Genomic DNA, 24,746 nt, shown 5'->3' with positions numbered 1-24,746 from the left:
TTTTCTCCTTTGGACTTTGGCAAGAGAAATTGTTGGGAAAGTTAAAATATATATTTCCTTATCAAATCTAAACTTATGTTGCTATTTCAACAGCATAAAATGCATAATTTATAATTTACCTTATAAAATTGTATTATTTGGCATACTTGTATTTGTTTTTAACAAGCAAAATATACCCAGTTCTTGAGAGAGAGCTGCAGACTATTGTACTCTGTGCTACCTTTTTTGCCATCTGTGAAGTAGGAATAGATAAAAGTTGAAAATAAAAAAGCAACATTTATCTCATTAATTTCACAATAATATTACCAGCATATTTGGATATGAGGCCTATGAGGTGGCTATGAAGGTGGTAAAGAAGGAGTATTATGCCGCCTCCATAGCGCCTGCTAGCTACACCCAGCGAAATTATTTCGGGTATTTCGGTCCTTGGTCTCCCTCTCGCCGGGAGACTGCCAAATTAGAAATTCGGCTATTAGCTGTGAGGCTTTTGGGAACTTTTTTGCAGATCAAAGGGTGATTCCGCACACGTTGGATAATGCACTTCCAATCCTCTTTATAGATCATTTGGAACGGATTTTTTTGTGCGTGGAACAAAAAATCCACCTCAAATGATTGATAAAGTGCATTGAAACTGCATTATCCAATGTGTGCAGAATCAGCCAAAGTCTTGTCTCTCCGCTGTGACCTGCCAACCACGGTTGATACAGTAAGGGAACTGGAGACCCCTTGGCCATCTTCTGGTCCAATTTTAGATCAGTCTGATCTCCCAGGAGGATGTTGACAGGATCCTGTGGCTGGTTGAGGCCCACTACGTGTCCCTTGGACCCCTGCCCCTCGTGGCTGGATAAGGCCAGTATCGATGGGCTGAGGGCTCCGTTGGAGGCTATTATTAATCTATCATTGAGCTCTGGAGTTTTTCCCAGGGCGTTAAAGGAAGCCGTTGTGAGGCCCCTCCTGAAAAAGCCAACCTTGAACCCCACCAATCCATCCAGTTACCGCCCAGTAACCTCCCATTTCTGGCTAAGATGATTGAGCGAGCGATGGTAGAGCAGTTGCAGGGTTTTCTGCATCGGTCCTGGACCCATTCCAGTCCGGTTTCCGCCCAGGCCACGGGACTGAGACAGTGTTGGTCGACCTCACAGATGATCTCCGTAGGCATCTGGATCGAGGCGGGTCAGCACTGCTGGTGTTGCTAGACCTCTCAGCAGCATTTAACACAGTTGACCATGAATTGTTGACCCACCACCTTGCCAATGTGGGGATCATAGGGACTGCCCTGCAGTGGCTTGTCTCTTTTCTCCACGGTCGGGGACAGAGAGTGGCTCTGGGGGAGAGGTTATCAGCACGCCAGTGCTTGGTGTGCGGTGTCCCACAGGGGGCATTACTCTCCCCATTGTTGTTTAATCTCTACATGCGCCCTCTCGCCAAGCTGGCATGGAGTTTCGGACTGGGTTGCCATCAATATGTGGATGACACCCAGTTGTACCTGTTGATGGATGGCCAGCCTGGCTCTGGTCCCGAGGCCCTAATTAGAGCATTGGGGGCCGTGACTGGATGGGTGGAGCAGAGCAGGCTGAAGTTGAACCCCACGAAGATGGAGGTCCTGTACTTGGGCCATGGGGGGGGCAGATATGGGGATTCAGCTCCTGGCCTTTGAAGGGGCACCACTTGTGCCCGTTTCATCAGCCAGGAGCCTTGGTGTGATGCTGGACTCCTCCTTGTCAATGGAGGCCCAGGTCAAGGCAGCTGCCAGAACTGCCTTTTTTCATCTCCGGCAGGCCAGGCATCTTGCCCCCTATCTCTCAACCCATGACCTAACGACAGTGATCCATGCAACAGTCACCTCCAGATTAGATTACTGTAACTTGCTCTACACAGGGCTTCCCTTGGGTCTGATCGGGAAACTGTAGTGGGTCCAAAATGCTGCCTCTCATGTCCTGACAGGAATTTCATTCAGGGCACATGTGACTCCAACTCTGCAGCAGCTGCATTGGCTTCCTGTGGAGTTCCAGATCAGATTCAAGGGAACAAAAATGATCCAAACAATTATAGGCCAGTCAGCCTTTTGAATGTCATTTGTAAATTATACACTAAGCATTTATGCCTGAAGCTATGTAAATGGCTAGACCAAGTGAATCTATTAGAAATTGAACAGGCAGGCTTTTCCCAAGGCCGTTCAACCATGGATCACTGCTTAGTACTGGATTACCTCATCCACAAACATGCAGTGTCTCCCAAGAAAAATTTATATGCAGCATTTATAGACCTTAGGGCTGCTTTTGATATAATCTCTCAAGGAGGACTATGGGCTAAATTAGGAGATACATCCATTGATAAAAGATTGTTACATCTGATGATTAAGCTTCATGAGAGTAATGAACTCCAGATAAGGTACACACAAGATGGCAAACTAAGAAAATCCCAGTCCAGAAGGGCGTTAAACAAGGTTGCTTATTAGCACCCTTTTAATTCAACATCTATGTAAACACACTGATTCAATGTTTTCATGAGACAGATGTCCATGCCCCGAGTCTTACAGGAAGAAAGATACCAATTCTCATGTATGCTGACGATACGGTCCTGTCCCAAACAAAAATTGGTCTAAAGCGTGCCATGAAAAAATTGTGTGATCAATGCGATACTGAGCTTCTGACAATTAATTACTCGAAATCTAAAATTATGTGTTTTAGTAGACACTTTAAAAAAACTAACTGGGAAATAAATGGGAATACTATAGATCAGGTTATAAATTTCCAATATCTAGGAGTCATCTTTACATTCAATGCTAACTTTAAAGCCCACACTATTTCATCAGCAAATGCTGCAGAAAAGAGTGCTAATGCCATCTTTAGATTCTTCAGAAGAGAAGGTGCAGGCTTTATATCTGCAGCCCTGAAACTATTCCAAACAAAATCATTAGCGCAACTCTTATATGGATCACAAATGGAACTAACTGCTAATGTTAAGATCTTAGAAATGGTCCAATCTAAATTTCTTACATCACTATTTAATGTAACTAGATGTACTCCTAATGTCATTCTTAGGCAAGAAGCTGGCTTGCCCAGAATCGAACTAAAAATCTGGGAACATGGCATCTATTATTGGCTAAGAGTTCATCTTGAGCCAAAGGGCTTAATTCCCTTGTTGCTAGCTTCTGCACTTTACCCTTCATGGTGCTCAAAGATAGCTGATAAAATTAAACTGATTGGCTTGGATCTGGTAGCCCTGTTTGATATGGGACTCAAGAAAGCAAAAGCTTTAATAACCCAAAGATTAATTAATATAGAGTCCCAAAATGATGAGGCAATACTCCCTCTAAGTTATAAGAGCCTAAAAAAAGGACTGAGTTACACCACATCCCCATATCTTTCAGATTTTACAAACGAAAGATGTAGATGGGCCTTCTCTAGAGCACGATTTGATGCATTCCCCTCTGCAGTTCTGTATGGGAGATTCTCCCATCTGCCTTTGCAGCAGCGTTGTTGTCCCTGTTCGAATAAAATGGTTGAAAATACCACACACATACTTTTGCGCTGCGAATTCTGTCAAGAAGATAGGATACAATTAATTATTCCACTACTTTATAGATTCAAACCATTACAGTATTATATGGATTTTAGTCCTGAAACCCTTCGGGTATATCTTTTAGAGGATAGTCAGCGAAGTGTATCTTAAGCAGTTGCAAAATTCTGTGTGACAGTACTCAGGAAGCAGAATCACTTAATGAAGGAAATGTCAATTGCTGGGAAGTGAATTAATGAAGTGAGTTTTATAGTTAGATGTGTATGTGTGTATATATATAATCATCTTTTACGTATTTGTCCATTTTAAGTATTTAAAAACCGTTCTTTTTTATCTGTACTTAACTTGGCTGGTCTTGCGACTGTAATAAATGATTGATTGAGATCTGCAGGTAAACACCTACTGGTGGTCCCTGGCCCCAGGGAGGTCCGGCTGGCCTCAACCAGGGCCCGGGCATTTTCTGCCCTGGCCCCAACCTGGTGGAACTCTCTGTTGGAAGACACTTGGTCCCTCCAAGAACTTGTATCTTTTCGGCGGGCCTGTAAGATAGAGATGGTCCACCAGGCATATGTTTGAGGCCAACACTAGATCCATCAAATTAGCCTCCCTGCCGGTCTCCTGCCAGTGTGTGTGTGGGGAAATATGGTCCATCTGCCCCCATGCTTGAGGAGTTAAGAGTTTCATCAACCCACACCTTCACCCTTTTCTTCCCTTGTGTATGAGGGGAAGGGGAAGGGTGCCCCATCTGGAATGCTGAAATCTATGTTTGTACTGAGATGTATTTTATTGGTTTTATCTATTGTAATATATTTATGATTGTAACCCGCCCTAAGCCTGCTTGCAGGGAGGGCAGGCTAAAAATCTAATACATCAACCAAATCAGTCAGTCAGTCATATAGCTTTGAGAAAATACTTGTATTTCTAAGGCAGCTAACAATCATGCTAGGCAAAAGTATTGGCCTTTGGTTATAATTCTTAGTGTCTTGCTGACTAAGGGAGTTCTCTGTAGAATTTTGAAGGAAGTCATTAAAGTCACCTTTGCTGAAGGTGGGAACTTTGGCTCTTGAAAGCTTATACTCTGAAAATCTTGTTGATCTCTAAGTGCCACTGGATTTAAATCCTCGCTTTAAAAAGTTGGTGGAGCAGTTCTGGGAGTTCCTGGGTAACATAATCTTCAACCTATTTCAGTCTAGTTTCAGAACCAGGATGCCTTTGGATGACCCGGTTGGCAGACTTTGCTTAAGGTTAGATAGGGGGCAATATCATCCCTGTTGATATTGTTAGATCTCAGTGGCCTTTGATACAGTTGACTTCCAACTTTATTCACTGGCTGAAATACGGAGTTAGTGTTAGAGGAATCACTCCTTAGTGGATTGTGGAGGGTCTGAACAGAAAAGAATTTCCGCTAGAAAAGCCAATTTAATGGGTTGGGATCTGTCTTGTGGGGTGCCCTAGGGGTGGGGTGCCTTGTGGGGTTCCTTCTGTCCCCCATGCTCTTTGATTTGCTCTTTGATATTTACAGAAATGAGATTGTCCAGAGCTTTGGGATTGGCTGTCATCAGTACATGGTTGTCATCTAGTTCTGTGTTACATTATTTAAGCCTCCAGATACATTCATCTCTTCTCTGAACCATTGCTTTGAGACCATGGTCTGGTGACTGCAACAGAATGAGCTGAAGCTGAATCCAGACAAGATGAAGGTAATGCTAATCAGGAAGGCTGATGCCTTGGAGGAACTGGATCCAGTTGTTTTGGTCGGAATGGTATTCACCTTTGCAGAGAAGATTAAATGTTGCCGGGGGGGGGGGGGAGGCTCATTGTTTGAAAAGAAGGGTGATATTGTGGTCATGAGTGTCTTCTGTCAGCTGCCTAAGGTTTGTGGACTCTCTTTTCTTAGCTTAATTTGCTATGCTAATCTGTGCTGTTTTAATCTCACACACTACTATAATGTTGGGCTAACCTTGAAGGCTACAACCAGGCAGCTACAACTGATTCAGAATGTGGCAGTCTGATTACTGTTCAGGTTATCTGGTGGGAATGCATCTTGCCTAGTTTAAATCAGCTACGTTAGCAGCCAGTTTGTTTCAGAGTTGAATTCAGGGTGCTAGTTATGACCTTTAAAGGCTTTCAGAACTTCATATGCCCATGGTAGCCTTCCAGTTGCCACCTTCTAGTTCTTCCCCTGGTTAAGGTGGCCCACTTGGCATCTATTAGAACCTCTTTTTCTATACTAGCTACCATCTTATGGAAAGGGCTCCACGCATATGCAACATATTACATGACTAATTTTGTTCAATTAATATGCTGTAGTGTGCAGTGAAAATACACTATTGAAGAGGTCAATATTATTGATGTTATAAAGTTTAACTTTGGGTATCCCAATATGCAGCTAGTTCTATTGTGACTTTATGAGACTGTCCAAATAAGCCAGTTTCTTTTGTTAACTAGAAAAGGTGTTTGCAATTTTTAACTTGGTTTTTGGCCTATTGGAGTCAGAGAGAAAAATAAGATACATTCATGAAATACCAGCTCATTCTCTCTGTATTACAATGTATTGGATTCATTTATATTTCTTTTCTCACCGAGACTCAAAAGTGCCAGGTGATCTTCAGATGTCTGAAAATGCATTGTTGGTTATAAGATGCAATGTGTATTTTGTTTTACAACCCAGGATGGAATCTGGAGAAAATGGGCAGAGGAATGTACGCCTCCAGATAATTCCAGTCTTTTTTACTTACACATGTGCCTCTCAGGATATATGAGGCAATTGTTGCATTTTATACAGTACCTCAGTTTTTCTGTCTTCTCCTTCCCTACCACTTTCAGGCAGAGAATTGCTTTTGGCAATTAGGAAAACATACAGGTTTAGAAAGCAAATGCCTCTCATTGAGTTCAAGAACTGAATAATCTGGATGGGTGGAGCTTTGCAACTGTGGTTTGGGGCAGAGTGAAAGTTAATACTGTGGGTATATGCTTAAAAAGTATTTGAGTACCAGCCATATGTTGAAGATCCTCTTTAAAAATCAGAGAGACATTTGAGATGTGTATCATGTTAGCATGTATTTTGGGAACTGTTACCCTAAATGAGGGGTCTCCTTGTGAGTTGGGGGAATTATCATTCAAGAAGACCCAGCAAAAGAGGCATAACTTAATTGGTTTCCAGATTTTCCCAAAAGCCATGATTTTGGATTTATCAAAATTTAAAGTCAATTTATTCAATTCACAATAGTCTAAAAAGTAAGATAACATCCTTTTCTTTCCTATTTATGAGACAGACAGGAGCACCACATCATCTGCGTACAAAAGCAGCAGTACGTGCATTGTTCCTAGTTTTGGATTGTGACCATCAATTCCTTTCATAAAGAAGTCATTTTTAAAAATATTAAATAATAAGGAGGCTAAGATGCATCCTTCCTTAACTCCAATATTAATTGGAATCTTAGGAGTTAGATCACCGTCCTTGGAGCATCTAACTTGACATGTGGTTTCGGAATAAAGCTTTTTAATCAAAAAAAGCAATCTCGCCTCAATCCCCATGGTCCTTAGTTTCTTCCACAGAAGATCTCTATCAACAGAGTCAAAGGCTCCCTTAAGATCTAAAAAAGCTACATATAATTTAAGCCCCTTTTCTTTTGTATATTTATTCACCAAATGGCTTAGAACAATACAGTGATCTAGGGTTGACTTCCTCTGACAAAAAACCAACTTGTTCTGGGCCTAAAATCTGTTGTTCTAATATCCACAACTTAAGTTTGTTTGCCAGATACCTTGCATACAACTTCCCAATAGTGAATAAAATGCTAATCGGCCTGTAGTTACTTGGGAGTTGACAATCACCTTTTTAAAATATAGGAATCACTATAGCATTCATCCATGCTTCAGGTATTAAACCTGACTTATCTGTAGCAGTGAACAAAGTGGCTAAAAAGGGCACCCACCACTCTGGTAATGTTTTAATAGCTTCAAGTGGGATTGCATCAGGCCCAGGGGCTTTGCCCGGCTTAATTAACGCAATCAAGGATTCAACCTCTGCAGCCTGTACCGGTGGCCATTCTACACAATCATCCAAGCTATAATCAGGTTCTTCTACGATGTTAACTCTATTCACCTGAAAGATCTTCAACAAATATTCATACCAGGCATTTACTGTTATTGAACTATTTACAGAACCATTCCTGCCCATAGAGTTTGAGATCAATGCCCAAAATTTCCTCGTACCATTATTTATTGTGGCTTGGAGGAGGGGTTCCCAGCATTTCTGCATAAAGGCTTTTTGCTTATCTTTGTATAGACAATTAAAGTCAAACATACAGGAAATATACACAGAGCTAACTAAGAAAACAGGGAGGAAAATGGGAGAAAGTAATTCGGATTGGGTGATATTTACCAGTCTTGGGGAGAAGGAGGAGAGAATCCGCAGAGGAGCAACAAAGTGACTTGCATTTCATGACGAGAAGGAGACTCAGGCAAACTTGAGGGCATGTGGATGGGTACCAGACACACACAATGCACTGAGCATATGGTTGGGCAGACTAGTTATAGTCAAAACGTGCCTAGGAGCAAGACTGGTGTCTTGCCTCCAAAACAATGGCTTAATTGCTTGTCCGGAGGTAGGACAATAAGTTGGGAAAGATATGATATGATTATCTTGGTCTGGGCTATAGGTAAAATATTGCATGATAACCCAGTAACTACTGGATAGGGAGGCTGTTAGGTGCGTTGAATAGCCTTGCTTAGGTAAGTGGGAAAAGAAAGGTGGAGGGAGATATTTCAGGAAGCGTCATTATCTTTGCTGCTCTCTGGGTTGTGGGGGCTGTTCAGTCAGTCATCCCCTGCACCACCTGGCATCTGTGTTGCCTTGCTGGGCAGTGTCTGGAACTGTTGGCAAAGGGGTTTATGATATTTCGTATCCATAAACTGCTCTTCTGGTATGAGAGAGGGAATCTGACTGCTAACAAAAGGGTTGTGTGGCTGAATCATCCCTGACAGCTTTTTCCTAATCCCAGATGGACCTGCTCTGTTCCCTGCTGCTCCTGGTGAAGCACCCTAAAGGGCCTTTTGATCTCACTATACTCAATAAATTGCTTTGCTGCTCCTTTATGTATACATTTGCCAAATGACAAATGGGTCGTGGCTCTTAAGAGCATACAACATATATCCTGATGCCGCAGAAGTCATTTTTGTTTTAATATGTAACAGATTAGCCACCCTGGTGGTCCTGATGAGGGCAAGAAAGGCAGGATATAAGTTTTGTAAATAAATAAGATAGCTGTCCCTCTGGATTGAGTCAGGTAGAATGCTTAAAGGGGTCTTTATATATAAGGTCTTTATATATAAATGCAAATAAACTTGATATGAGATGGCAGAATCCTCAGATGTTATGCATAGCCCTAAACTGTAAAAACTCATTCTGTAATCAGTCTGTAAAGTGTTGAAATATCTTAACTGTTTCTCCTGCAGACTATCAGAGCCACTCTTGAGATTTTTTTCTTTTCACACTTCTCATTTGGCTGTGAAAAGGAATCTCGGATACTGCTGATGGGAGTTGAGAGTGGGCATTTGCCACTTCCTAGGGTTTCATAGCCAAAGTTCAAACAAACATCAAAATCTGTTGATATAGGGTCAATTTTATACGTGGATCTTCACACTATTTCATTTGTTTTTAAGAGAAGATAAGGAAGAAATGGCTGTCATATTGTTTGCTGGTTCTTTAACTTTACTGTGTTCCCATGTACTTGTCTTCTGCCCCATATTTTAGCCTTACAGGCTTGAGCAGTTCTGTGGCACTTTTGCTCAATTGAACTTCAGTCAGGCATTTACTTTGTCATTCTGACTTTGAGTTTGGTTTTACTTTTGAGGGTGGGGGGAGGGTTTGCCTTGCTGTAGCACTTCAATTTTTTACTACATTCTCTAGAAACTCTATTGGCTTCTTGCTGAAAATATCCAAGAATGAAACTAAGCCTGTATTAATTTTCTCTGCAATACAGCATATCAGAAAAGTAGATTTACAATGCAGTCAGAGAATGAAGTAGCCTGTCTGTGTTCTAGACTGCATTTCTTTCTGTTAGATTTTAACTGGAACAGACACTGAAACCATTCCAAGTGGCGAAGCTGGGTGATGAAATATGACACATGGAAGGGAACAGAATTGGCAGTGATCCTCGGTGCACAAATAGCATTTCCCCCTTTGAAGCATGTTTACAAGAAGAAAAATAAAAATGTTGCAAGCTGGGCCCTTGGCAGAGGGAGTATTTCCCTCTAAGGTGTAAGTGTTGCTGTTCTCTCTATATAAGATTATACTTTTCTTAATACTTTCATAATAGGAGATGTCTGAAGACTTCTGCATTTTTAAGAGCTTGAAGGAAGATGATGTAGAGGGAGTGCAACTGGTGCTGTCACCTTAGTCATAATTGAAGTGGAGATATTTTGCTGAAACGCTGAGCTATTGATCATCATTTTTAGACTAATTTGAACATTTGTTTCTTGACACAATCCCATTGTGAGTTATTTAAATCTCTTTCTACATAGGAGCAACAAGTGGCTGATAACATAAAATCAAGCATTTGTCTCGCTTTAGTGGTTAATGTGACATGCACATAGCATTTGAATGAACTAGCAGTTTTAAATATAGCTCTGTCCTTGTTCAAAAAGAGGTGGTAGTGGTTCTGTGCTAAAGTTTGTAATGCAGAATTAGTCAGAGTCCAGATATCAGATTGCCTGAACCCTATAACTGTGGTAGTTCTACTTAGAATTTGGAGATATTTTTCCAGCCATGTGTAAAAAGCATTACTGATTATGTGTAATGTGTATGCTATTTCCACATTGAAAGGCATTGTATGGATGAACTGTTAGGGCACTCCTGCCCTCGGGAAAGTCTGCAGTATATGCTCATTGCATTTGCAAGATATGCATGGGTTTCCCTTGCATGTTAGTTCCTTGTCCACAAATATGGCTGCTTGGTGGTGGTGGTGGTGGTGGTAGTTAGAAGACGAATTCATTGTATGTGGCCATAGGACTTTACAAGTTAAAAACATATTTACAACTCTAAAATTTTAAAATTTCTAAAATTACATCTATCTCTAAAAACTCACATCCAGACTCAAAAGTTACATTTCATTTCAACAGACTGCTTTTTTAAGAACCACATTTGCACTAATTTTTCTGGCAGCTAAAGCAAAAAGTGTCATCCTGTTGGAAACAAGGGGATCCATATCTGATAGCATAAATTCTAGTTTGTCAGAATTGGTAAAGGAATATAAGCTCTCTAATGTCTTTGCCAGAAATTTATTTCTGCGCTCCAAGTATAAATGGCAAACGAAAACATAGTAGGAAAGATCTTCCACCGAACTTCCATGTATACAAATGCATTGTTCCTGGGGTATTTTTAAATATCGTCCACTGAGTAGTTCCATTGGCATAGTTTGGAAGCACAGCGATGTAAATGCTGTTCTGAGGTTATATACTGTTATCTCTACCAAGAACGAGGCTTTGAGATGATCTTTTTAATACTTTTATACCATGGAGAAAATGTTGATTGAACTACTAACGAATAATTGATTAAGATGTCTCCGTTCCCACAAATTGAAATTATTCCCTGAAGATTGCAACAAATCATCTGGAATGGTATAACAAGAGATAATATTGTTCAAAATTTGGTGTGAGCTTTGTTCTTGCTTTGCAACAGATTAAAACTAAGTTTACCAGATAAATTGCTATTTGTTAGTAGGTGTTTTTTCCATGATTTTAAAATTGCTGAATGGGCATGAGCCCTGATTGAGGGGAGGCCAAGCTCTGTCTGCATCAGAGCCGCTGGCGCCCCTTTGGCAATGCTAGAATTCCCCTCAAAAAAAGATTTTGAATTGTTTCCAAACTTGTGAGTGTTTGTTCTTTGCAACCCCATACCTCAGTGCCGTACAATAGCTGAGAAATAACTTTACTGATGTAGAGCTTTATGACTGGATCTATAAGAAAACCTTCCCTGGTATAATAATCTCATTATTCTTAACCTGAGGCTAGTGCAGTGATGCCCAGAGGGCAAAATAGAACCCTAATTCTACCCTCTCCCTAGTTCCTTTCAGCATGCATGCTTTGGGTTTCAGTATGACAAGCTGTTACAGGCACGGTTTGTGTATCCCATATCTCTGTCCACTCTCCCTTCCAGTCAAGGAATGAATGGATGAGGGCTAGGTTAAGATTTGAGCAGTGTATATGGGGCTTCCACTAGAATTCCCATTCTCCATAATAGCCTGGTATGTTGCCTATTCGTATAACCATGCACACATGCTGTGGGGAGGGAGAGATCAGGTCTTTATTATGTACTGTCATGGTCACTAATAGTGGACTGGCTTGATCCCATTCTGTGTAATAGTTTTCAGTTTATATTTTTTATTCCTCTAGTTAACAGACTTCATTGACACGAATTTCATTTCTAATCCTTGTCTTCAATATTCATTTTATATTTGTTTTATTTATATTATTTATAGCCCACATTTCTCACTGAGATTTGCGGTGGATTACACAGGAATTTGAAATCAAGCATAACTTTAATATAGAAATGAAACATAGCGGAAATGAAACATAAGTAAATTTATATAACATAGTGAATGACACAAACTCCCACTAGGAACATATATCCTCAAGTCATTTCACAAATGACAGCATGCAATGTCCAGTGTCCTTCTAGCATAATTTTGCACTGAGTAATTGTTTCCTTATGACCTTTGTTTCTTTCTGCCAAAATCTAAACATGTAAACCAAAACTACTTTCATATTCCATTTATACTTTATAAACTAAGTTTAAAATTTTAATCCTCAGATTTTTAGCATGGTGTAATGGTTAGTGTGTCATGCTAAGATCTAGAAGGCCCACATTCAGATTTTCACTCTGCAGTGGAAGGTCACCGAGTGAATTTTGGCTAGGCAGTATCTGTTTCAGCCAAACCTACCTCACAAGGTTATTGTGAGGACAAAATGGAGAAAGAATGTTGCAAGCTGCTTTGGTCCTCATTTGGAAGAAAAGCAGGACATGAATATCCAGATAAATAAAATAGCATAGGATACTCATTGCTTCCCCTTCATCCATTTTTTGTTAGTAGACTGATCTGAATTTTATAGTGCCATCATAAGCAGAGTTAACCCTTACTCCATACTGTGCCCATTGACTTCAGTGGGGTTAGGATGGCATTGTAAGTCTTTCAGAAATCTGAGGAGGTAATGCTCTTTTATATTTTAAACAGGGCATGTAAGTATCTCCTGTAGTGGTTCTTTCTCTATTGGTATGTAATTAAAAGAAACATTTTTCTTTCTTTCCAGGAATTTACAGGCAGCCATTGGAGCTTACTATGATTTTGAGAGCCCAAACATCAATGTGCCCTCCATGTCCTTTGTTGAAGATGTGACCATAGGAGAAGGAGAGTCCATCCCTCCTGATACTCAGTTTACAAAAACATGGAGGATACAAAACACAGGTGAATGGTGTAACCATCTCCCTTTGGCTGCTGCCAGCCTTAGTATTGTTTTATGCTCTTTGCTAACAGTATAAGTATTAGTTATGGTTAGGTTGTTTTTGGTCAGAATATTCAGGGAAGTTTTTAAAAAGCATTTATGTTGAAGTAGTTAATAGCAAATAGATCTCCCCATATATGCTGAAAATTTCTTCCTTGTTTTTTTTTTTAATGCTAATGCTGCCATGCTGTCCTGGTGAGCAACCCTCCTGCTCTGGTGAGAATGACAATACCATACTCTTCCCCCAAGCTTGAAAAGTGGGAGATAATCCCTTTAGTCATGCTGTGCTTTGGAGGTATGCCAGATGCCTCCACAGCTCGACATGACATCAGAGATAAGATTGTGCCCACCCCCCAACTCAAGACAGGCACAGAATCTTGGCAACCTCACTTTTTGGCTGCTGCTGTCTTGGCCGGTACTCTATGTTGCACTGTCCTGGCTCCAGCTAGTAAATTGGCCTCTGCTATATTGCTGCTGCCTTGATTTCTAGAAGTTCTATCTCTCTCTTCTTTTTGTGTTCTACTGGGATAGTTCTGTTTCGTGGATTTAGGATGGCAGGTCAAAGGTTTCAGTTCTCTGGAGCTGAGAATTTCCGGACTTCTCTCTAGCTGTTGATAATGTTTTCTTTGTGTATTTTGATTGTCTGATACATGTAGTTAACACTCTCTAAATAGTCTGGTGGTCCGAGCATATGTCTGATTACTTTCCCAAGCATCATTTTACCAAAGATAATGGTATTCATATTTGTGTATTTTTGATGCATGTTTGTAAACTTGTAATTGTTTAAAAGAGGAGAATAACTAGTTGTAAACATTTTAACCTGTATATTTTATTAAACATTCTAACAAAGCAAACAAATGTAGATCAGCAGTATTCAGTCCTGAATTCTGAAAACTGGAATAGTTGACAATATAGTTTACAGGTACTGTTTGCCAAATGCGTATAAAATGTTGAGCACATTTATATTTTAAAAAGGATGCTATCTTTCAGAGTTATGATAGTAAGATTAAAATTTATTTGATTCTAGATACTCTTTGATCTTATTTCTCTGGTGCCCTTGATGGCACTTTAAAACAGAAAAATAAATGGCTGTTAGCTTGGAACCGCCACTTTGCTATAGTATGTGGTTTTTTAAAAACTCTGGAAATGATGATGAAACTCTGAGGAGGGATGAGAAATAAGGCAAGGTGAAAAAAAGTTAAGACTAATCTACTGGGATGTAATTATGAGAGGGAAATGAGATCTGATGCAAGGGAAATAGCTTTGCAAACAGATATTGCAATGACAGGGTATCATCTGGATAGTAGGACTAGGTATCAGTTCTTTGATTACAGACATGTCTTTTGTGCAGAATGAGAAAAATGTCTTGAGATATTAGAAAAATGTCTTGTATTCACCTTTAAGCAAAGTGGAGTAGGATTCATGTAATCTACTACTATGATGTTCCTTTGGACTCAGTACAGGGCAGCCAGTGTAGCGTAGTGTCTAGAGGGATAGACTAGGATCTGGATGATCCATGTTCAGTTCCCTGCTCTGCCATGGAAGCTCCCTGGACTAGTCACAAACTCTCAGCCTAAACTACTTCCCAGGGTTTGTTGTGAGGAAAAAAATAGAAGAGAGGAGAATGACGCAAGCTGCTTTGAATCCCATTGGGTAGAAAAGCGGAGTTTAAGTGACGTAAAATAATTTTTTAAAAAAGATCAAAAGACAATGTGTATAGATGCTGTTGTACATTCTATGCTCATGGGATCCCCAGTTACACATAGAAATAGACAAAACCTCTGTTTCTATTGCTTTTTCTTACTTTGTATTTGTTCCCTAAAAAGTATCCTTGTTCAGATTCTTTTGCCATATTTCATGCACACTACTGCCAGATTTACCACAAAAAAAAGGTTATTGGATTATCTCTGTGGTGTTCAAGTGGTATGGAGTGAGATAATAACAACAACAACAACAACAACAACAACATTCGATTTATATACCATCCTTCAGGACAACTTAATGCCCGGTCAGAACGGTTTACAAAGTATGTCATTATTATCCCCACAACAAAATAGCCTGTGAGGTGGGTGAGGCTGAGAGAGCTCCAGAGAATTGTGACTAGCCCAAGGTCACCCAGCTGGCCTTCAAGTGGAGGAGCGGGGAATCAAACCCGGCTCTCCAGATTAGAGTCCAGATTAGATGCAAAATGAGCAACTGGACCAGTGCTGTCCTAAACAGAATTACTCCAGTCTAAGCCCATTGAAATCAGTAGCCTTAGACTGGAGTAACGCTGCTTAAGATTGCACTATTAGTGTCTGATATTCTCAGGCACTTAAGGAAGGAGGGGAAAGAAAGAAACTTCCAGTTTCTGTGGAGGCTAATGTTGAGGGAGGAAAATGTAAAAGAAAAACAAATCCATTATTTAGAAACTAATAAGATCCATACCAAGCATACTTTAATAAATATCCAGAAGATATCCCAAAATAATCACATATAGCAACATTCTTATTGTCAGTTATCAAACTAGTGACCAAACATGTTTCAGCATCTTTTCTTAATCAGTTGTCTATATAATATACAGAATATATCTTTCTCCTATGCTTGAACTGTATGCGGGGATCATGTGCACACAATGAGTTCTTCACACTGTTAAACTTTCACTGAGTGCCTGCAATGTGAAAATATCAAAAATAATGTAAATAACTGAATGAATTGCAGCTTATGTTTCTTTAAAGGCTTGTTTTCAGTAACTTTAAAAAGAAAAAATACAACAAATTGACAGTGTTGTGGTATATTTTTCCTAGGCCTCTTTTGCTTTTCATCTTTGGGTTGGTTGCAGTTTAAATTGCCCTTTTGTATATACCTCTCTGTGTAGGTTTAAAATTATTTCAAGAAATCTCAGCAGCTTTTTTCCTGCTTTCTCCAAATGCCCACCCACCTGTTAATCTGGTTTAGCGGCAACCCAGTTTAGCTTCAGTCTAGAGACAGTCCAGAGCTCTGTAGATGATATCATGGCCTTACTCTGGAGTCATGGTAAGGTTTAATTAAAGATATCAAAGGACTGAAGAAGTGTTCAAGATGATGTCTTCCTGCCAGATAAATGCTGACATGATGCACTGCATCTTAATGGCACTTGACCAGCCCATAATTAGATGAATTCTTTCTTTATATATGCATTAATTTGGGCATTATTTTGAAGACTCTTTGATGGCTTAAAAAGTAAGCAGTCCTGTATATTAAAGCCAGTTGATGAACAGGTCATTCACAGTGCTAGAAAACAGAACTAGTAACATTTTCTTTTGTTCATAAATGGAATGTCTTGAAACATGGCTAGTTTGTATAACAGCATTCTTCTCAACAAGCTAATAGATGAGGGGAAAATATCTTTTTTTAAAAAAAATTAAAAAATACTTTATTGTTTTATTCCAAATATAACAACCCGTCACCGACATCACCCGTGTAGGGACTTCCAGGCGGTAGATACATAAATATTATTCCATACAATATTATTTCATATTCACAATTACTCCCAGTACAACTCTATTACTCTATAGGTCATTCCACTTAGCCTTATAATTAAATTAACCTCTCAATTTCCTATTAACCGACTAATCATCCCAAATTGATTAAACGTTTCTAAGTACCCACCATCCTTCTAGACCAATTCTCCTCTTGTTCCCTAACCTTTAACCCATTCATTCTACGTATCTTCATCGTAAGGTACTCTAAAACTATTATATTATTCATATTTCCCCTCCAGTGATTAATCGTCAGGGGAAAATATCTTTGTGTCTCTCATCGTGCCTACAGTCTTTGTGCTAAAAAATGTTTATCACCTTCCTGAAAATTCCATGTACTGAAACAGAATGACTTTCTAATTTTGCAGTTTATCTGCCACCCTTTTAGTTACTAAACTTTTAGTCTTTAGTAACTTTTAAGGATTAATACTCTGCCTTTCAATTACAGGTCATCACAGTGGTTTATAACACAGTAAAAGAATGTATGATACAATTTTTAAAAATCAGGTAAAATAAAGTAAAAAGAATGAAAAACCTCATGGAAACAATATAAATTTATAAAATACAGTACTCCAAGGGCTAAACTGTTTCACGCTGTTCTAGCTTAATGGCCATGCAGAACAGGTGGGTCATATCCCATCAAGAAGGTCTTTAGGGAAGCACACTTCTTCAGCTTCTGTTGAAGAGAGTTCAGAAGTCAGGGAACAGCCAAAAACACTCACCACTGACTTCCCACCAGCCAAACTTCTGTTAAGTCTCGTTCTGTCCTGTCCTGACTTTAGGTCTTGGGTCAGTTGATATGAGTGGTAGCCATCATTCAGATTCTTTGGGCTGAAACAATTTAGGGTTTATAAAGGTCAAAACCAGCAATTTATATTGGGCCTGGAAAGACTGGAAACCAATATAGCTGGTAGAACACATTGGCCTAATATGTTCACCTTGGGTTTTGGTAAATGCTACATTTTGAACCAGTAGTAGTTTCTGAACCATCTTCAAGAGCAGCCTCATGTAAAGTACATTACAGAAATCAAGTTGATTATTACGAACTTATTTGTAACTGTGGCCAGGTCATCTTTCTCCAGGAAAGGACATAGTATTGTAAACAAATTCTGGCAGTTGACCATCTAAAGACAACATTAAATCTAGATGTACTTCAAGCTGCACAGTCAGTCTTTCAGAAGTAGTGTAACCCCATCCAGTATTGGGAAAGCCTTGTTCCCAGATCAGTCCTCACTCATATTTATTAATAATGTTCATTCAGTCCTTCACTATTTCTAAACAGCAGTTTAATGTTTCGACTGCCTTCCTGGATTTTGATGGAAAGGAGAGGGAGAGCTATGTGTCATCTGCATACTGATGAAAGAGGTGCTTCAAATCTCTGTGCTTTCTCCCAGAAGTTTCATGTAGATGCTTAAAAGTATCAGGGACAAGATCCTTTCTTGCTACCCCTTAAGCCTGTGGCCATCAGGCTGAGCAGAATATTTATTTATTTGTTTATAGTCCACCTTTCTCACTGAGACTCAAGGCAGATTACATAGCGTGAGATTGGTACAATCAGTACCAGGGACATTGAGCATCACTGTCTGGTGCCTGCCTACACCAGAAGCCTTTAAATTAAAGCTTTGAAATTAAATTACTTGAGACAACACAAACAAGCCACACATTGTATGAGTTTCAAATCCTCAATCTTGCCCTCATAAAGATGAGATTTAAAACTTCCTGGTTCAGAAAGTCTTTGATTTACTTAGATTCGTTTTGATGTCTGAGCATGAGCAAATTGTGACCTTTTTTTCTTGCCCTCATTTGTGGATTGTCTGGGTTTGTAGGCAAGAAAAATTCCAATTTTGTTGAAGAACACTAATTCAGACAGTAAAACAAATTTTAGTTAAATTGAAGATTTCCTTTGCACAGTGAGGAGAGGGAGAACACAAAGCTGGGAAATTCAGGTTCAGTCATGTCAAAGCAAATTGTGGTTTGATCTTTTTTTGGTATAATTTTATTTTTGAACAAATAAAAGGATATGGAAGAGAGAAAAGGGGAAAGGGAAACAAAAGTTACAGTAAAAAGAAAATTAAAGATACATATTACAAGGGCTATCAAAATACAATAACCATACTCAAGAGTATTTCCTCTCTCCATCTTAATAAACCTCAGTAGATTGCTAAAATATTTAACACTAGCAACAAAGCCCGTTGTGAGAAAAAAAATACAACGGGCTCTAGAAAGGGGAGGGTGGCTGGGCAGGCATTCGCTTTTCCTCTGTCACTGATTCCAGCTGGTGAAGGAGGAGGGTGGGCATTGTCATCTGCTCCATGCCTGATCTGCCTGATCTCGGCCATGTGAAGGGGTGGTGGGCTTTGCTACCTGATCCATGCATGATACATGCCGGGTAAAGGGGGGCATTGCCTCCTGTTCTGTGCCTGACTACATCTGGGTGAAGGGGGCAGGCATTGCTGCCTGCTCTGAGCTTGATCCTAACTGGGTGAAGTGGGGTGGGCATTGCCACCTGCTCCCTGCTCGGTGAAGGGAGGAACAGGCATTGCCTCCTACTCCGCACCTGATCCTGGCAGGTGAAGATGGGTGGCAGGCTTTAATACCTGCTCTGCTCCTGATCCCAGCTGGGTGAAGAGGGTGTGGGCATTGCCACCTGTTCTGCTCCTGATTCTGGCAAGTTGAAGGGGGGGCAGGCATTGCTGCATGCTTGGCTCCTGAATCTGGCAGTGTGAAGACAGGGTGGACATTGCGGCCTGCTCAGTGGCTTATCCTAGTAGGTTGAAGAGGGCGGGCATTGCCACCTGATCTGCTCATCTGGGTGAAGGGAAGAAGGGCATAACCTTCTGCTCTGCGCCTGATCCCAGACAGGTGAAGGTGCGAGGTGGGAATTGCCACCTGCTCTACTCCTGATCCAAAATGGCAGGGGGTGGGCATTGCCACCTGCTCCGCTCCTAATACTAACTGAGTTACGGCAGGGGGTGAACATTGCCACCTGCTCCGCCCCTAATACCAACTCGTTTACAGCGGGGGTGGTCATTGCTACCTGCTCCCATCCTGCTCCTGTTCTGGGCTTCCCACTATGGCACTTTTTCTGGAAGGACGTTGTGCCTTGTCTACGTTTCCCTTCATGGCAGCGCCCTCTGGTGGTGCACCAGGGTATAAAGTGAGTTGTCTGAAATACGCTTACTCAGTTATATAGTAAGATTATATATTAAAATACTTTTACAACAACATGTCTGTACTTTATGATTATAGATTCAGAAAAAATAAACAGTACATTTGGACACAAACTGAATTCTAAATGTGACATTTTTGTTTCTTGTTCTGAGAATATAGTAGGTTTATAATAATTCAGATTCACTAAAGATGTACCAGCATTCACTAAAGATGCTGCTACTAATGTAAATAACTTCGGATGGTATCCTTGTACTTTATAATTCACAAATCGCATTGTATATAGGGGTGTGCAGCCCAAAAAGATTTGGGTTTCCCGCTTTGGGTTTACCCGAAGTGGGGGGGGGGAATTGGAAATACTATAATTCCGAAGCAGCAAGCTGCTTCGGAATTATGGTATTTTACTCGCTTCGGTATGCTCTGTAAATATCCAGAGCATACTGAAGTGAGGGGGGCAACCCCTCCACCCCCACCCACCCTGGGGCAACCCCTCCACCCCCCACCCGCTTACCTGGCTGGAGGGAGAGCGGGAGGATCATCAGCTGGGCGGCAGGTCGCTGTGGTAGCAGCATGAGGCTGCGATGGCCTGGAGCCAGCTGGCTCCTCTGCTGCCGCACTGCCTCCTGAGCCTGCAGGGCGGTGGGGAAGGCCGGAGCCACCGCCTCCGGCCCTTCCTGTCCCTCAAATGGCCACAGCGGTGCCGCAGCCATTCAAGGGGCAGGAAGGGCTTTCTCCGCCTCCTCTGCCGCTCCACGGCCCCGCGAGCCGCGGGGAGGGCTGGAGCCACCACTGCCGCCGACAAGGTAAGTCGGGGGGCTGGGGCAATGTTTAAAGGGCCCCACCGCTGCTTGCAAGCTGCAGCAGGGCCCTTTAAACTCAGCCCCAAAGCTTTCCAAAGCATTACAAATGCTTCAGAAAGCTTTGGTTCAGGATTTCCGAATCTTTATGGATCGGGTCCGATTCGGGCATTTTTTCCTATTCGGATTCCCGAACCGCATGTGCCTAATTGTATAAGATACTCATATCTTCGTCTTTTTTTCTGTATCCTCTCTAGTTTTATATGGATAGAGCTACTGTTTCTCTTTGCTAGAATCCTGTTCTTAATACACATGTATACTGTTGAGTCTTCCCACTGGCCATCCCTTCTATAATTACTAACAGGTTAAAAGATACTTCAATAAATGTAACACATCAGCAACCCCAAGAAATCTTAGTTAATATCCTTTGTTTCCCATAGTGGTGGAACTGATCTCTTGTCATAGATTTTCTCTTTTTATGTATAATTAATGGAATAAGGATGTTCGCATTTTAAATTCTTGCTGACCATGTGGCATTCCATCTATTATTAGGGTCCCTATTGTAGCTTTGTCAAGTTTATTCACAAGATTAGCTCAACATCAATTTTAAACTGCATTGCAATGGTGTCAGGAGTGGAATCCATTGTGAATTTAGGTTATGGCAGCTGTTGCTTTGATGCTGCACCTTTTCATAGTAATCCTTTCTTGCAGGATCCCAAAGCAAAAGGTTTCTTATACCTTATATTAAGGCGAACCAAAATAAAACAGTATAGTGTAAATTTTCAAGTTAACCAGAATTCTTCATCAGTCTAAATGTTAAAATACACACCAAACAAACAAAATGGGGTATAAAAACTGTTCATTCAGGCCATTTTTGTAAAGCCTATTATCAACATCCTAAGTTGAATTCTCTGACTTCAGTGGACACAGGATTGAGTTAGTATCTGGTTGCACCCAAACAGGAAGCAAAATATGTAAATCTTCCAGAGAAAAACATAAAGACCAACAGTTGGTCAAATGTGTCTCTGACACCATATGGTGCATAGAGAACCATTAAAAGTTTGGAAGTTAAAGGGGTGGGTGGGAATCTCTATAGAAACATGAATTAGCTAACAGAGAGGGGTACTTCAACGAAGAAAAAATAGCCTAGAAGCCAATAATGCTCCAGTTCAGCATCCATTGACTATTTATTTACTTCATTTATATTCACCCTTTTCAGCATTGTGGACTCGGCGTGGCTTAAATAGTTCTGTCCTTCTAACAACCATGTGAATCATATGAGGTAGTTTAGGCTTTGTGTGTGCCCAAGGTAACCCATTGAGCTTTCATGAGAATAGGGATTTGAACCTCAGTCTTCTAGGTCTGAGTCTGGCATTCTAAGCACTACATTACTAAAATTAGTCACCAGTATAATTAATATAAGGACTATCATGTTTTCCCTTTCCTCCTAGCCTTTAAAGATAACTGTGTGTTCTGTTGGTATTCAGGACATATTGAAAGTAATGTTTAACAATTAAATTGCTTCCAGTTTTGGGTTCATTATGGGTATAATCTAATAACCACATCCTTGCCCACTAAAGTCAGCTGAGAACTCTTCCAGGTGACTGATAAACAGATTTTATGAACATGACCTGAAAGATGTTCCCCCTCCTCATGCTTTTCTTTCAACATCTAGGCTGTTGATGATTCCAGGATAACTAGCCTGTTGTGTTGCTTTGGCTGTTCTTAATAAAACATATTACATTGGAGGTTTTAATTGAATATTGCCTTCTATGCTTGTCTTGTGGAGTTGTTCTTTAAATTTAGATCTTGAAACAGTTGTCATAAATGTATAAATAACGTAGTATGATAGGGTTATGGGGAGGGGAATGAATAAAGATAAACTGAAATTCTAAAGAGTTTTAAAATTCATTAACACTTAAGAGCTGTAGACTTTGCTCAAGGGTGAAATAATAAGCTTGATTCAGACAGTTCTCCGAAACATGGTTTGAGGAATCAAGAGCATGCCGCAAACTACCTCCCTTCTTTTCCTTTTATGCCTGTTCCCTTCTGGCTTTCCCCTAACCATTTATCATGATATCCAAATTGGATAAACTATCATTTAGTGCTAATCAGAATTCCTCCAGACTATGGTTTTGCTATTTAATTTTATTTTATTTATTTTATTTTTATTTTATTTACGTCATTTATAGTCCGCCTTTCTCACTGAGACTCAAGGCGGATTACACAGTATGAGGTTAATACAATCAGTATCAAGTAAGTACATTTCAATACAATACCATAAGGTAAACATATACAAGTTTGAAGACATAGCATTAGCAAGGATCCAAGACATAGTAGAGATACTGAAGCAAAACATAATCAATTCTAGGACTAACATTAGACAGCATGGAGCGATGGTTGTACATAGGAGTACATATTTAAAGCAGCAGATAATATACGAGGCAAAAATGGTGATGAAGTCGATGTTTCCCCAACTTGTTAGTGAAGCACCTGAGGCCCCATCCCTATAATGCAGCCCTCCCATTTGAGTAAAACACCTTTTTGAGTAGTACGTTATGCATCCTGGAAAGCCAGGAGAGTGGGTGCTCTTCTAACTTCCTCAGGCAGGTCATTCCACAGGATAGGGGCCACCACAGAGAGAGCCTGTATATGGGCTGCTGCTGATTTCACCTATGTGCAGCCTGGTACCTACAGGAGACCCTGTTCAGATGAGCAAAGCTGCCGTGGAGGAATATAGGGAGGGAGGCAGTTCCATAGATATGCTGGACCAAAGCCATGAAGAACTTTGTATGTAATAACCAATACCTTGAAATGAGCACAGTAACTGATGGGTAGCCAATGGAACAACAGTAGGATGGGAGTGAAGTTCACGCTTTTGCTCGCTCCTGTTAACAGTCGAGATGCAGCGTTTTGCACTAATTGGAGCCTCCTAGTTAACTTAGATGGGAGGCCAATGTATAGAACATTACAATAGTCAAGCCTTGATGTTACCATAGCATGGTTCCAAGTGGCCAGGTCAGCCGTGTCAAGATAAGAAGCCATCTTCCCTATTATTTCATCTTTCTCTTCCCTGAAAGATACCATAGCCTCTCCTCCTCTCCTTTCCATCCTTCAGCTAACCTACATTTACCTCCCAACCTACCCTGTCTTCAGGTTTTCCCCCTTCCCTACTGCTGGAAGCTTCCACCTCAGAAAATCATGGCTCAGTTGCACAGTGGGGAACATGCAAGGGACTTGTAAGGCGTGCACATTTCCCTCTGAATCACTTTCCCTATACCATTTCCTGTTTTCCTCCTGGCAAACCCAATATCCTAACCTTCCCCCTCTTGCTTCTCTCCTTCCCACCTACCAACCAACCTACCTTTTAACTGCTCCACATCTTCAGCTATATGTTTACTTCATTTAAGCCCCACCTTTCTCTACAATGGGAACCCAAAGCAATTTATATCATTCTCCTCTACTCCATTTTATCCTTACAACAACCCTGTGAGCAAGAGCAGACTGGGAGTGAAAAATTCTGCAACAGGCCCCCCCCCCCCACTCTGGCCCCATCCCCTAAAGGAGAGATGGAGAAAAAAAGAAGCAGTCTGACTGCCCCTGTCCCAGCCTGCTAAAGTGGGAGGGGAGGGAGGGAGGGAGGAAGGAACAGGTAATCTGTCTCACCAGTTGTCTGGGTGCCATATCCTTCACCTTGCTCAAGGCTTGGGCGGGTGGAGCTGGGTGCTAGCGTCCTTCTGTCATAAGGCTGGTCTGGACCAGGTGCAGGGAAGAAGATTTCAGATTTGTCTGCAAACCTGGAGCATTTTTCAGGATTGTAGAACTATCCATTTTATTTGTTCTTGGCTACAATCTCTGGATTTAAGTATCCTCAGATTTTGCTGGGTTGATGATGATGTGGTTGCTCCAACCCTAGCAACTGACTTATTCTGTTGCTTATGAAGGGAAGTTGTTTTTCTGCCTGTCCCATCATGCATTGCTGTAGCATTATGTCACTATTTCCTACTTTATTTATGGATGTAAATAGTTGGGTAAAAAGTATTGTATATCATTTATATTACCCATGCATATTTTTCTCACCTATTCTTTATGGAGAAGTGTGCTTAGTTTTTTAATCATTCATCTACTGATGCCCATGTATGTATCACCTCCACAAAATGAAACAAAACTTGAAGAAAAAATCCACCCAAAGTTTCACTTTACCCAGTGAAATCACAGTTAAACATACACATACCTTATCACTCAATACACAAAA

General features: G+C 40.7%; 1 protein-coding gene across 2 annotated transcripts in view; it reads left to right on the top strand.

The window, feature by feature from the left end:
* The window catches only part of ILRUN (inflammation and lipid regulator with UBA-like and NBR1-like domains), a 61,267-nt gene that overhangs the window by 13,677 nt on the left and 22,844 nt on the right, over positions 1–24,746 (top strand). For both annotated transcript variants that reach the window (XM_054979639.1, XM_054979638.1), the window contains exon 2: positions 12,835–12,989. In XM_054979639.1, coding sequence (XP_054835614.1) covers positions 12,835–12,989 — 155 coding nt within the window. The remainder of the gene's footprint in view (positions 1–12,834; positions 12,990–24,746) is intronic.

Source organism: Eublepharis macularius, chromosome 5, assembly GCF_028583425.1.
Source record: "Eublepharis macularius isolate TG4126 chromosome 5, MPM_Emac_v1.0, whole genome shotgun sequence".
NCBI lineage: Eukaryota > Metazoa > Chordata > Lepidosauria > Squamata > Eublepharidae > Eublepharis > Eublepharis macularius.
The sequence above is the reverse complement of the archived record's forward strand: the minus strand, read 5'-3'. Positions and strand labels throughout refer to the sequence as shown.